General features: G+C 32.1%; 1 protein-coding gene across 2 annotated transcripts in view; it reads right to left on the bottom strand.

Moving 5' to 3' along the window:
• LOC114331606 (MAP kinase-interacting serine/threonine-protein kinase 1) overlaps positions 1-16,201 on the bottom strand; it is a 615,902-nt gene that overhangs the window by 48,572 nt on the left and 551,129 nt on the right. The window contains exon 1 of one of the 2 annotated variants that reach the window (XM_028281215.2): positions 11,949-12,253. The exons of the other annotated variant lie outside the window; for it this stretch is intronic. Coding sequence (XP_028137016.1) covers positions 11,949-11,985 — 37 coding nt within the window. The 5' untranslated portion in view covers positions 11,986-12,253. Of the gene's footprint in view, positions 1-11,948; positions 12,254-16,201 lie in introns of those variants that run through there. 2 annotated transcript variants of the gene reach the window in all.

Genomic DNA, 16,201 nt, shown 5'->3' with positions numbered 1-16,201 from the left:
AATTTTGTATGATATACGACTAGTTAAAAATGTCTTTAATTATTACTTTTTCTGTAAAATAGCAATAAATACAAAATAAGGGTTCAAAATAAGCCTCTTTTTATTCAGTGTTTTTCAACAACTTTGGTTGCACTTAGAACCTTCGTAATTCGCATAGAAGATCCTTATAACATACTTAAATCGCCTTAAATCGTCCACCAAATTTCATTAAAATCGACCTGATAGATTTTGCATAATAATTTTGCAATCTAAATTTTTTTAAAAAAGTTCAAATTTTTGAAAAAAAAAAAGTAGACCATTTAGAAGTTTGCTCATTTTTTCACATATAAAGAGACTCTCTACGTATCTAATACACTTTACAGAATTAAAATCGGATTATCTAAGCGGCCTGAGCACTGTTTTAAAGTTATAAACAATTTTTTGGCTTATAAACAAATACAGTGAGGTGAGGACGTTTGAGTTGAAATAAATTCATGTTCTGGAGAATGGGCGTCTCTGGAGATAAATCCCGAAATAGGTCGATTTTTATTTTTAAGTTCTAATTTTTTGGTATACATATCATACTAGTGACGTCATCCATCTAGGCGTGATGACGCAATCGATGATTTTTTTTAAATGAGAATAGAGGCCGTGTGTGTAGCTCATTCGAAAGGCTATTCAATTTTGTATTCACTGATATAAACATTAACATAATTATTTATACAGGATGCCCAAAAAAATTTTTTTGAATTAATTTAATTAAGACAAAATAGCTATTTGTATAACAAGGGAGGAAAGTGCTACTTTTCCTCCCGAGAAAGAAGTTTACTGCCCGACGCGTAGCGGAGGGCAGTAATCATTCAAGAGAGGAAAAGTTTACTCCCATGTTATACATATGGTTTTTCCACCTTCCTCAAATTAATAACAAGTCATTTTTCATTTTTACTTAATTTATTTATGTAACTAACCAACAAAATTTATTAAAACTAAAACTAACAAGTAGGTACAATATAACTATCAACTGTCAAATTAAGTCAAATTATTAATGTAAACATTGTTAAATGAAAATAACAATTTACTGTTTTTTACCATTCTGCAAAATACAGAGTGTTTTATAAATAAACGTTAAAATGTATACTTACGTAATAGAAAATAGATATTGTACAGGGCGTCAATAAGTTATATTTCATGAATGAAAAACCATGACGTCACCTTTACGTCAACTTTGCTCCCCACAATCAGGTCCGGAAAAGTTTACTTTTTTCGGTAGAGGTAGGTGGAAATAGTTATTTTCCTAACTAGTGCGGAAATTGATACTTTCACGCACGAGACTGCCGTTGACCCGAACGACGCGATAGCGGAGTTCGGGCAAGCAGTCGAGTGCGGGGAAGACACTTTACGCATGAGTTAGGAACAATATTTTTTCTAGGGCCGTACGTTTGGAAAAAAGCCACAAAAAATAGAGTTATATCAATTTTTGTTTATAAGTGAAAATACACAAATTAATTATTTGACAAGGTTGACGACGATTCAAAACCGTTGTAATTGTCTACTGATCTGACTTTTAAATATTATGTCAAAATAATTTTATTTCTAAGAGCTCTAAAATTCTATATTAATTTTCTAATAAAGCTGTTCAAAATCAAAATTTTATTGTAATTTATTTATGTAAGTACAAATTAGTACAATTAAACACACAGTTGTTATAAATATGTATTTGACGGTTGAAAGTAATCACTTTTATAATTTTTACAACATTTGTCATTAATGTCACTGAATGTATTTTTTCGTAGCAATAAGAGCATCTGACGTAATATGCTTGACGATGGGCAATTATCAAAAAAGTTATCAGTTTAATTTAGATTTCTGTAGCTTTCTATTGGTCAGAATCTCCTATGAATGAAATAATCAGTAGTAATTGCACAAGAGCTCTGAAATTATTGAATTTTTCCCGAGTGACACTTTGACAGTTTTAATTTATGTCAAAGTGTCACGAGAGCAAAAATTCTATATTAATTTCAGAGGTCGAGTGCAATTTGTTGCGATTATTTCATGAATAAAACTGTTCAAAACCAAAATTTTATTGTAATTTATTTATGTAAGTACCATTAAATACACAGTTTTTATAAATATTTGACGATTGAAAGTCATCACTTTTATAATTTTTAAAACATTAATTGTCATTAATGTCACTGAATGTATTTTTTCGTAGCAACGAATGGCATCTGACGTAATATACTTAACGACGGGAGATTATAAAAATTATCGATTTAATTCAGATTGCTGTAGCTTTCTATTGGTCAGAATCTCCTATAATTGAAATAATCAGTAGTAATTGCACAAGAGCTCTAAAATTATTGAATTTTTCCCGGGTGACACTTTTGACAGTTTTAATTTCACGAGCCGAAGGCGAGTGAAATTATGTCTAAGTGTCACGAGAGCAAAAATTCTATATTAATTTCAGAGGTCGCAATTTGTTGCGATTATTTCATGAATAAAACTGTTCAAAACCAAAATTTTATTGTAATTTATTTATGTAAGTACCATTAAACACACAGTTTTTATAAATATTTGACGATTGAAAGTCATCACTTTTATAATTTTTAAAACATTAATTGTCGTTAATGTCACTGAATGTATTTTTTCGTAGCAACGAAGGGCATCTGACGTAATATACTTAACGACGGGAGATTATAAAAATTATCGATTTAATTCAGATTGCTGTAGCTTTCTATTGGTCAGAATCTCCTATGAATGAAATAATCAGTAGTAATTGAACAAGAGCTCTAAAATTATTGAATTTTTCCCGAGCGATACTTTGACAGTTTTAATTTCACGAGCCGAAGGCGAGTGAAGTTATTTCGAAGTGTCACGAGGGCAAAAATTCTATATTAATTTTAGAGATCGAGTGCAATTTGTTGTGATTATTTCAGGAATAAAACTGTTCAAAACCAAAATTTTATTGTAATTTATGTATGTAAGTACAAATTACAATTAAACACACAGAAGTATTTGACGGTTGAAAGTCATCATTTTTTATAATTTTTTAAACATTAATTATCATTAATGTCACTGAATGTATTTTTTTCATAGCAACGAAGGGCATCTGACGTAATATACTTGACGACGGGAAATTATCAAAAATTATCGGTTTAATTTATATTTCTGTAGCTTTCTATTGGTCAGAATCTCCTATGAAAGAAATAATCGAGCTAATTTCATTAAAACATGAACACAATAACATAAATTTGAAATACATTAGTAAATAATATCTAAACATTAGTTTATTGCATGTATTATAATATATTACAATGCCATATTACAAGGTATTTTACTTTCCCGCACGCCATGCTGGAAAATTTACATTCACGCACGCCGTGCGGGAAAGTGCAACTTTCGGAAACGAAATACGTGCGTGAAAGTGCCTCTTTTAGCATGGCCGTAGAAAAAAGAATGTAGGTAATCTATTTAATGCAAAATACATTTTACTGCAGTCAGAAAACAGAAAAAAATGTGAATTTGAAAAATAAACATTGCTTTTCGCTTAAATTAAATGTTAAAACTGCTAAGAGGCTGGTGGGTGGCAACTAATATTGAAATAAGTGAAAAACAATAGTTGTCTATCAAATAAAACAGTTTTTTTCTGCTTTAGGACAACAGTAAAATGTATTTCGAATTAAATAAATTATATACCTACATTCTTCTTTTGTCCCAATTTAATTAAAAAAAAATATTTCGACTTTCTCATGTAACTAACTCATCCACGAGACAATGCACATAAATTATGAATAACTTTTACACCACCTTCAAAGAGGGTAATTTATACAAGTACATACCTGAAATACCAGTATTAGTTTATCAACATCGTTAGTAACTACTTAGAAAAGAAACTTACAAATTTACCGGTACTTGATGGGTTACCGAAAAATTACCAGCACGGCAGGGTTACCAGTTGGCCTGTAATTAGGACGGGGGATTAAAATAGTTACGAATTCACCGGGACCCAAACTATTCAATGGTTTTCCTCGACGTATTTGTAGCGAACATTTACTTCCTAGAAATTTACAACTGAAAATGCATTCAAAAGCAACCTTCTCAATTTTTCAGAAATATTCAATTCAAGCAATGGAAAAACACAAATAGATATCGCGTTTTTACCTCAATAAATTCACTCGGCACACAAAACCAGTTCATTTCCCTTATTAGCGATACCGATACAACTAATCTAATCTGTGAAAAAATCATTATTGATAGAAACGAATCCGGAGATAGTAATACAATAAGTAGTTTTTCCAAGAAATTGTTTAATATTTCTATGTACGGTCACTGACCCTACACAATTTATTTTAACTTGACCTCGATGTGCAGCCAAGAACAATGATGACTTGGTGCTTATTATTTAATTTGAGATTGTCTTAAGATTGTTATTGGTAAATAAATAGAGGAAGGATGTTGCACAAATCTTGAGGGAAGCTCAAAAGGATATTTTTCCAGTAGTTGTGGTAAGTGGTAAACCGAGCAATAAACACAGCAGGTGTTTAAGAAGATTATTTAATTTATAATGTAAAGTGGTCATGATACTAGGAATTTTCGACAATATAACAATTATATAACAATTTATAAGGGGGGATTATTTTTAATACTTTACCATCATTTTACCATAGGCAGTGTCTATCTCGGTCCAAGAAACAGGTAGGTCTTTTAAAAATGTCCCAAGTCGGCGCAAAGATTAAAACTGCCCGAGATAAAATATACCAGCTCGGCTCATGGGATATTAATTGTTAATATCAAATAATTTTACTTCTCAATGGAAAAAATACATTTATATAATAGTATTAATAAAATCATGGCGCTTCTTTGAATGTATATTAATAAATTTATGGGGTGTATTTGGGGAGCAGTGGCGTAGCAGATACCCAAACATATTTGGGGAGCAGTGGCGTAGCAGATACCCAAACAGTCAAAATGTCTCAAACATCTAACCACGCTTTATCCTATGTATCAGTAGCGAAATCGATTCCACGGCCATAATTTCCAACCAAGAGAAGCTGTTTCTTAAATTCGCCAATAACCCAAAATGTCTGTACAATATTGAAGGAAGGGGTATTGAGGGTAGCATGTTTTTCTATGTTAATAAGAGAAAATTGTGTAAACTAAAACTATTATAATGCTATTATGTATATTAGAAGGCAAAGATTGGGTATATTCTAAAGAAGGAATAGTAAAATACACATACATTTCACAGATTCGACACATTCTGAACAATATCTAATGAAAAATAAACCAGGAAACAAAAAAAAACGGTTGTGTTCTCCATTCCCACACGAAGCATAAAATATAGCACAATATGAAATAAATATAAGATACCTACCCTACAGCACTCGCTACAGATAGAGGACTGCAAATATGGGTTAATGGTCGTATGGCTATACAATGGGCTTATTAAAATTACTGTAATAGGTAATAGGCTAATCCTATAAAAAATTGATACACCCCAAGCAGAAGCATCAACAATATATGTAAATTTCAATAAAGAGTGATTAGCAACCAAGTTTTTAACAATCTTTATGACTAAAGATATGGAAAAAAAATAGATGAAAAATTAAAGCAATATGAGAACGGATGAGTTGTTTCTCAACAAAGAGAACAACACACTAAAAAAAGTAAATCATGATCTAAAAAACTAGCTTGGGAATTTCCAATTAATGAGATAATAGGTTAATATTATATGGCTAGGTCTAGGTATATGCCAACCTACATCAATTTCATATTTGGTCTCGTAAGTTAAATTTTACTGTAGACGGCACATCCAAGAGAAAAAAATTTAGACCTTAAAACAACTGGACAAATAAAAAACTGCTTTGGGATTTCCAATTACCACAACACATAATATGTGCATTTGACTTGAAAAGATGTCCATAAGCTACAAATTAGAATACTTTCAAAATACTAAGAAAAAATCATATTGAAGAGTTTTCATGTTGTTATAAAGGGAAAGAAATGCCAACTTACAAAAAAAAACTAAACACATAATCTTGTTCTCTGGGCATTAACACCAAAGAGAGACAATAAATTCATGAAACCGGGCAGACATTAAACTGGTTTAGAGCATGGTTTAACGTAAACAAAGGCACATAAGTAGTAAGAAGATTTAAGATCCAGAAGTCTGAATATAGGGTACAAAATGTTCAAATCCACAAAAAATACTGTATTCTGGGAAATAAACAATAAAATCCTGATTTTTTTTAATATGTATTACATCTAAATCATGTATTGCTTCAAGAACTAGTCCAAAATGAATGATTCAGGATATGTAGATATACCGGGTGGTGAATCGCAAAACGGGCCATAGGAAACTCAATGTAAAATTCTAAACTTTTGAATTCCTGCTTCCCTAATTATTTTATTTCAGAAGTCATGAAAAACTATTTGTAGAGGATTGAAATCTGTATTAAAAACAAAAGTTACAATTGCTCTACGATTTAAAAACATTCCAAAATTTTGAAAAATATAATGTATTTGTAAATTAGGTACGTGTGTGCAAATTTGACCACACGTTACTATTACTGAGAGTATGCACATTACTGAATGAAGAAAACGTCTTTATTATTAATACTTTCTGCTTAACTGAGGGTATCTTATAAAGTGTATTGTGCTTTAAACAATAAATGATAAAATAAATAAAAAAGTGACAGTTCAAATTGTTAATATAATAACTTCATTGTCACCAAATGCAACCGTATATACATTATTGCACTGTGTGTGGCCTAACTTTGGCATCATACTGTTTAAAATGTATTATATTTTTTACAAAATTCTGAATAATTATTGTTTGTAGAACAATTTTAACAGTTGTTTTTAATGTAGATTTCAATCCCCTACAAATAGTTTCTCATGACTTTTGATGTAAAATAATTAGGGAAGCAGGAATTCAACAGTTTAGAATTTTACATCGAGCTTCCTATGGCCCGTTTTCCAATTCACCACCCGGTATATTCGGTGAAAGGACATACATACAAAATACAGATAATTGCATACAAAGGTCAGCTATTTTTAATAAAAGGAACACTTTCTGAATTCCGGTAATCATTCCTTAATTAAACTAATTAAACATTAATTACATACGTAATTTGGAAACTAAAAGATTCTAAATAATTTATAGCCGCTTTTTTAAAGCCAGAGAAAACTGTAAAAAATATTTTATATTATCATAGATAGTATGTATTTCATATACTTAGGCAAAGAATAGCCTTGTCCCAACTTGAGTATGCTATTATAAGTAATTATGGACCTGTTTTTCTTGTCAACAACCATATTTTTTCAATTCAGACATGGTGAATATGGTGTGCTAAACTAACTTTGAAAATGATTGTATATTCGACTTCAAACCATCTAATACCAGATACGTATCCAACTCTTATTTTAAAGTAAATAAAAAACTGATAGGACAAATTCTTTCTAAATATTGTACTAAAAATCTTCCTGACGAACCGGTAATCCAAAATTCATCACATAGGTAGAACAAAATTACCAAATATTTTCCTATCAATGCATGATATTTGAAAAACAGACAACACAACAATGAAAAACCGAGGAAGCCGAGATTTGACGAACAAACTAAAAATAAGGGGGCTGGGACAGAAAAAAAAGGTTAAAATCCACCTTATTTCGATTAAGACACGATGTTGCTATGCTAACTTTGGAAATCTGTTTATTCAGTTTCAAACCATCTATCAGCTGCTACCAACGAATATAGATAGTATCTATTAAGATACATAATATGCGTCTATATTCATTGCACATACGTATGAAACTCCTATTTTAATTTGATGATACATAAAAAAAACTAATAGGACAAATCCTTTCTAAATATGTATTAAATATTCAAACGAACCTGTAATTCAAAATTAATTGGTATTACTAATTACACACTAATTAAAATGACGTCTCATAATATAAAGCACTTAATTAACCTATCACCGAATAATCTTGATATACCTAATACTATATAAAACATTATTCATACAATACATGTATAGACTTGTTTCTCCTAAATCCAACTTGTTCCAATAATTAAGACATGGTGTTACTATGCAAACTTTGGATGGAAATCATTGTTTGTTCCCCTTCAAACCATCCACCCGGTACATATCAAATTTCCCTTTTATTGACAAACGAATAAAAACAAATTAATACCAGCAGAAAATGTATTTTCTGAATATTCGTCCTGAGGAACCTGTAACCAAGAATTCGCTTTCTAGAACAAATTTACCCACAAGATTTTCATATAAATACATAGGTATATATTTGATGAACCAGTAAGACACTAACGAAAAGTTTGGAGAAAATGGATGAAAGGACACATATTATTTTAACATACACTGTGTCCGTAAAGTATGGAACAATTTCTTTTTTAGCTAAACAGAGCATTTTAAGAAATAATCCTGAAACACGTCGATTTTCGATTTTAATTTATCGTATTTTAAAATAATATTCTAATATACAGGGTGAATTACTTTCGAGTAAGGAAGTCACCGTCATTTTTTTTTAAATGGAGCACCTCCATTTTGTCTCAATTTTCGGATTACTCTAGCTGAGCTGATTCCAAAATATATCATATATGTTGATTCAAATTGGTACAGGGTGGACAAAAATACAATAGTTTTGTGTCACTAAACATCAATAAATTACTAAACAAATAATGACATTTAACAAAAACATAGCCTACTATGTTTCTTTTAAATCGATAAGAAATAATTTCTTTCGTACTCTGTCCGCTAGACAATAAGTATTTTTGATATTGTTAATTTAACTAACGCCCTACTTTATGAGCACACACAAAACTATTGTATTTTTGTCCACCCTGTACCAATTTGAATCAACATGTGATACATTTTTGGAATCAGCTCAGCTAGAGTAATCTGAAAATTGAGACAAAATGGGGTCTATTTATAAAAAAAATGAGGGTGACGTCATTACTCAAAAGTAATTCACCTTGTATATTAGAATACGGTAAATTAAAATCAAAAATCGACGTGTTTTAGGATTATTTCTTAAAATGGTTTGTTTAGCTAAAAAAGAATTTGTTTCATACTTTATGGACACAGTGTATGTATGGACTTGTTTTTCCTATATCCACCTTGTTCCAAATAAGACACAGTGTTGCTATGCAAACTTTGGAAATCAGTGTTTATTCCGTTTCAAACCGCCTACCACGTATGTACATCAAATTCCCCTTTTATTGACAGATAAAAACAAATACATACTAGCAGAAAATGTATTTCCTGAATATTCTTCCTAGGAACCGGTAACCCACAATTCACTTTCTAGAACAAATTTACCCAAAACATTTGTATATTAGTACCTACATACTGTGATATAAATAAATATTTGAAGAACAAGCAAGACAATAAAGACAAATTCGTGAAGAAGGATGAAAAAACTGAATTATTTCATAATACATAATGTACTTACTTACATAAAACCGGAAAAAAGATACCCATTGTTTGAATTACCGTCGAAAAATTGCAAAAAAAATCAAAAAATATAGCAGAAAAATTATCCTTGAAAACCCATGTTTAGTAGCAGACGGAGAGATATCATTTCAACAGAAACACATCAGTTCCGTATTATTTTCGTACTATTTGACCCCAAATTCTTGACTCCAAAATATTTGACCCCAAATTCTTGACTCCAAAATATTTGACCCCAAATTATTCACAAGAAATAGTCAAATTCGAACAATTTCCATGTTACGAATTTTCATATCACTTTTCTGTTTACGGTTTATTCCCCTTTTATGAATAAAAACAAATTGTACTGGCAGAAAATGTATTTTCTGAATATTCTTCCTGTGGAACCGGAAACCCACAATTTACTTTAAAAAAACAAATGTATGGTATGTTAAACAGTAAATGGTTAAGTTCAATTAGTTACCACTATAAACAGCCCGGATTAACCGAGAATAGTATAAAAGGCCCGGTTTGAGGTAAAATTTATTTTAGGCTTTATTATGGGAGTACAGTCTAGTCAGTGTTAATTGCAAAAGACCAACTCTGTCTACCTCGGTGGCTTATCGCTCCGGGTGGGTCTTAACAATGGGCCAGGTGAGATAAATTTAATAATATTTACGACCGCACTAATTGAACTCGAACCATTTACTGTTGAACAAACCATACCCAATTTACTTTAAAGAACAAAATGTACCCAAATCATTTTCATATAAAATATAAATAAATATTTGAAAACCCCAGTAAGACAATATGAAAAAATTGGAGAAAAGGGGATGAAGAACACATTATTTTGACATGTATGGACTTGTTTCTCCTAAATCCACCTTGTTCCAATTAAGAGACGGTGTTGCTATGCAAACTTAGAAAATCTTTGTTTATTCCGCTTCAAACCATCTACCGTATTACGTCAGACTCCTCTTTTATTATTGACAGACGCAGACGAATAAAAACAAATAAATTTTCCGAATATTCTTCCCGAGGAACCGGTATATAACCCACAATTCGCTTTCTAGAACAAACTTAACCAAAACATTTTCATGTCATGATATAAATAAATATTTGAAGCAAGACAGCAGAGGAATAAACTTCAGTTAGGGTCAAAATATCGTAATAGGTATTTATGCTTATTCATAAATTCATATTTACATCATAAAACCGGAAAAAAGTTAAAATCGGGAAATCGACCCATTCCGACCGTATTACCAACGAGAAATTGCAAAAAAATCATAAAATTTAGCAGGAAAATTATCCCTGAAAACCCATGTTTAGTAGCAGACGGAGAAGTATCAAGTCAACAGAAACCATCAGTTCCGTATATTTTCGTACTATTTGACCTCAAATTGTTTCTAAACTAGCAAGAAATGATCAAATTCGAACAATTTCCATGTTACGGTTTATTCCCCTTTTATTGACAGATGAATAAAAACAAATTGTAGTGGCAGAAAATGTATTTACTGAATATTCTTCCTGTGGAACCGGTAACCCACAATTTACTTAAAAAAATAGAACAAATGTACCCAAATCATTTTCATATATTTATATAATATAAATAAATATTTAAAAAACACAGGAAGACAATATCAAAAAATTGGAGAAAAGGGATAAAGAACACATTATTAGGACATATATGGACTTGTTTCTCCTAAATCCACCTTGTTCCAATTAGAGACGGTGTTGCTATGCAAACTTGGAAAATCTTTGTTTATTCCGCTTCAAACCATCTAATACCATGTATTACATCAGATTCCTCTTTTATTATTGACAGACGAATAAAAACAAATTAATACCACAAATTAATTTTCCGAATATTCTTCCTGAGGAACCGGTAACCCACAATTCGCTTTCTAGAACAAACTTACCCAAAACATTTTCATGTCATGATATAAACAAATATTTGAAGAAGCAGAAGCAAAGTAAAGAAAAAAACTTCATTTAGGATCAAAACATCGTATAATAGGTATTTATGCCTATTCATATACATCAGAAAACCGGAAAAAAGGTAAAATCGACCCATTTCGACCGTATTACGTATATCAACGAGTAATTGCAAAAAAATCATATAATTTAGCAGGAAAATTATCCCTGAAAACCCATGTTTAGTAGAAGACGAAGTATCAAGTCAACAGAAACCATGTTCCTTAGATTTTTTAAATTGTATATAAACTAGCAAGAAATGGTCAAATTCGAACCATTTCCATGTTACGAAGTTCGTAACACTTTTCTCTGTTTCTGTGTTACCGGAATTCGGAATCACGACAAAATACCGACGCGGAACAGAAAATGGGGTGCATAATAATATTCACTTTTCGAGAACAAAGAACAGAGCGCCACAAAGCAACAGATATCTTCATATTCCCCCGCTAAACTACTGAACTAATGAAAAGGGAAGGTCAGTTCTAGTTTTGTTTACATACATCATCACACTATAAACAAAAACAAAATGTAGGAAAGACTTACCGTAATTTTCATTTTCTTCTATTATCCTTTCGACCATATTTGTTGATTTTTGTGTTTAGCAAAAAGGAGACTACAAAAAAACCTCCGCGGTAAACTGAACTGTTGAAATGAAAAATTAAAGGTGAATAATAAAGAGTAAAACGGCCGGTCACACGACTACTTTAGGCACAAAGAAAAGATTTCGTTGGTTCACACTATCTTCCCATCGTTATACTTCTACACTCCTCTGATGTTAAATTCCGACTGATTCGACTTGGCGTCATGTCGCCTACTTCATCTTGCATCTGTTGGTCACGTAGACCCTCTACGGCGCAAGCGCACCACTCGGCTTACGTGGATCGTATGATTTGTGTTTATTTGAATAAGCGGTGGTGCCGGCTGTTACGGTTTGTCCTTTAATTTGCCGGCGGCGTTCGGCGTCATAGGAAATTTCCTACGGAAAGAGACGCCTTAAGCTGATTTTACATTTGGTAATATTTTTATAATCCATTACAAATTACTTTGGCTAAAAATAATGATGCAGATCTTTTCAAATACTTGTTTCTCCTTTATACTCCGAAACAAAAAGCGAACGTTATAATAATATACAAAACAACAATTTTTGATTTATGTCGCCTATAATCTGTATATAATTTTTTAGTCTTAGTATTCAATGTTGGAATTAAAATGATACGTCTGGTTGACTGTTCTCTACGCAGTTGAGAGGTGGACCCTTAAAACATCAACCGTAAATAAATTGGAGGTCTTTGAAAAGTGGATCTACTGGAGAATAGGAGAATCCTCAAAATTTCATGGGCATCGCATAGCTCAAACGAAGAAGGGCTGCATAGACTGTATGCTGTATGTATGTAATACCTAGGGAGCGGATTTATATGCGATCAATTTTGATGAAATATGCGCATATTATATGCGGTAAAAAATTACGAAATATGCGCAAGATATGCACAAAATTTCAAAAAATGCGCATTTCGAGAAACCACAAATTTTCTGTTCTATTCTATTCTAGAGGGTTCTTTTATAGGGGGGGTGGCAATCTTATTTATTATCTTTCAAATAAAATCATTTTTTTTATATATGCAATTTATTCACAGTTTTTACAAAAAACTGCTACCAATAGTTACCTATTTAAAATAAAACAACAATATCACTATAAATTATCTTCGATTATAATTCACTACAATGTGTTTTTCCAAATTCTTTACGAGGAAACATATTCTTTGATCAGATAAAATATTTTTCTAACTCCTTTCAACATCAATAGAAGTATTGGGGCGTATTTAAAATAACTTGTTAATTTCCGTTAGAAAATCGTAAAACTATGGTTAAAGGTCTATTGTTAAGAGAATTTAGGCCGATGCCACATTATGCGTTTTGAACGGATGCGGTGAAAACGCATCCGTTTCCAACGCAACCGGACCGACCTGTCACACTATGCGTTTAGTCTGGTGCAGGTAGTTAGCGCGTACCGATGACTCAAAACGCATCCGCTTCCAACGCAACCGGACCGATCTGTCACACTATGCGTTTTCACCGGATGCGTCGCCGACGCCGGATGCGTTTCCGACGCATCCGGTGAAAACGCATAGTGTGACAGATCGGTCCGGTTGCGTTGGAAGCGGATGCGTTTTGAGTCATCGGTACGCGCTAACTACCTGCACCAGACTAAACGCATAGTGTGACAGGTCGGTCCGGTTGCGTTGGAAACGGATGCGTTTTCACCGCATCCGTTCAAAACGCATAATGTGGCATCGGCCTAAATTCTCTTAACAATAGAGGATTTAAAAGAATTAAAAGTAAATAAAATTCGGATTTCCGGATAAACCATCCTTCATCACTACAAGGACAACCTACAATCATTTTATAACGGCGTACTATAAGCACTACTAAGTACTTTGTGTAAAGATCGGGTATTTTCTAAGAAAAAATGAAAGGCAGTGAATGAGCCGTCTCTCTTCAGGTATTAGTTCTAGAATTATGAAGGGCTTAATGTGAAACAATGACAAGCCTCAAAAAGGTAAAAGTGAGATATTTGACTTTAAATGTTAAAAATAATATTAAAACATCCAGTAACAACTTTTATTGTTTTAGTTTAGATATTTCGATGCATCATGCCCTATGAGATCATAGTTGACAACAATATTAATAAAATTACTTGAAACACGAGAAAAAACAGCATTTATTTAAAAAAAATGTGGCATGTTACATTATTCCATTAATAATAAATACCCAAATTTGAGATATGTAGATTCAGAATTTTCTATTATTGACTGAGTTCGTGGTGGTTTCAACCCTATACGTGTTAAACAGTGTTTATTTCTTTGTCTCCATCAACTTGTTGGAATTTTTGACGGGTGTGTTTGGTTTTGTCCTTTTTATTGACGGACCTTGTTCATTATCCTACAACCAAATGCAATAATATAACAAGCCACGTCATAAGCCACTACATTAATCTTGAATGGTAATAATGTGACAAGCCACATTTAGGAAAAAATTACATATCGCTCTATTTTCATTACTTGAGTCACTTCTAGATTGTACATAGTCAGGGTTACGGTCACTGTCATCGAATGTCAAGTCAACTTTACTATTTTCTTGCTAGAATCATCAGAACTCAATAATTATCCGAATTGCTTCCGCCCATGTTCGCCATTTTGATGAGTAGATACTAGAGACAAACTAGACCTATGCAATAGTGTGACCATAGATTTATCGGGCCATCTATTAACGAAGGGCTGAGATAATTTGTTAGTGGCTTGTTATACTATTACTTTAACCAAGAATACTTAACACTAACTTGTTTTGAAATCATGTGTGGCTTGTCATTGTTTCACATTAAGCCCTTCATATATACATACATACGACAGCCTGTGCGGGGAAATATTTTGTGTTGAATTAAAAAATTTAAAATTTTTTTTGGACTTAAATGTTTTTAAATAGGCACAAAATATGCATGTTTTTTTAAAAATATGCAAAATTTAGTAAAGTTCTCAAATATGCGAAATATGCATGCAATATGCATTTAGCATAAAATCCGCTCCCTAGATACCTATACTGGGTACATTAAGTTAACGTTCTATAGTTCTGAGAGAAATACTCTACAGATATAGAACATTACTTGTATTGAGGTCCAAAGAGGATACGGGATATGCTACGAATCGGTAAGAAACGTGGGATCGTTATTTGCACACACAGACACAGACGAGATCTAGCCGAAATGAAAAATTGAAAAACTTCAGGACTGGATAATAACCCTTAAACACTGACATGCGGTATGCCATACCGCGCTGAAAATATGGTTTGTTTTAAGACTTGTTTTATAATGCTGGGGCCACAGTAACGTCTAATGCCGTTAATTAACGCGTTATTTGACTAACGCGTTGTGTAGCCATGACTTAGCGCGCTAATTTGTTAATGCCATTATTAATGCCGTTAATAGTACGTTCTTTAACGGTAAAATATTGCAAAACCTCTAAATTTTAAAGAACCGCTTGGATTGACATGAAATTTGGCATACACATAGCTAACAAGTCAAAGAAAAAGTGATATTTTGCCGATATGTGCTTTTGCCCTGGGGATGGTTTTCACCCCCTGTTGGGGGTGAAAAAATATTCGTCCAAAGTAAGTCCGGAAATGGATAAACTGACCAATTCTGCTGTTCTATCGAGTTTTTTCACTAAGTCAATACTTTTCGAGTTATTTTCCAGTGAATATGTTCATTTTTTCAACAAAATAACCACGCTTTTAGACGGTTTTTCGCAAATAACTCAAATAGTAAATATTTTGTCGAAAAAACATTCTTAGCAAAAAACCTATAGCCTGTAAAAATTTTAAAAAAATGGTGTATATATCACGTCTCTATACCTAGTAGAAGCAGAGTTATAGCTAATGAAAAATAGGTTCATATTCGTCAAATTCCAAATGGAATACTTTAACATGAAATAACCAAAAATGAAGCACATTTCGGGGAAAACTCATTACAACTTATTTAAAGTGTTTAAAAAAAGCTTCATTTTTGTTTTATAAAAAAAATTTCTAGGATCAAAAGTAAACAAGTTACGTTCAGAATAAAGTTAGTCCTTTTTTTTTGGTAAAAAAAAATCGGGAAAATCACCCCCTAATTAGTATCTCAAATGAACTTAATCGTTACGACTTCACAAGTTTCTTGACTCGTGTATGTATTGTTTACATGATCTGTAAGTTTCATCGGTTCAAAGTCCTTATTTTTGAAAGGGCTGTAGTTAAAAGGGGTTGAA

This window comes from Diabrotica virgifera, chromosome 2 (genome assembly GCF_917563875.1).
Source record: "Diabrotica virgifera virgifera chromosome 2, PGI_DIABVI_V3a".
Classification (NCBI taxonomy): domain Eukaryota; kingdom Metazoa; phylum Arthropoda; class Insecta; order Coleoptera; family Chrysomelidae; genus Diabrotica; species Diabrotica virgifera.
The sequence above is the reverse complement of the archived record's forward strand: the minus strand, read 5'-3'. Positions and strand labels throughout refer to the sequence as shown.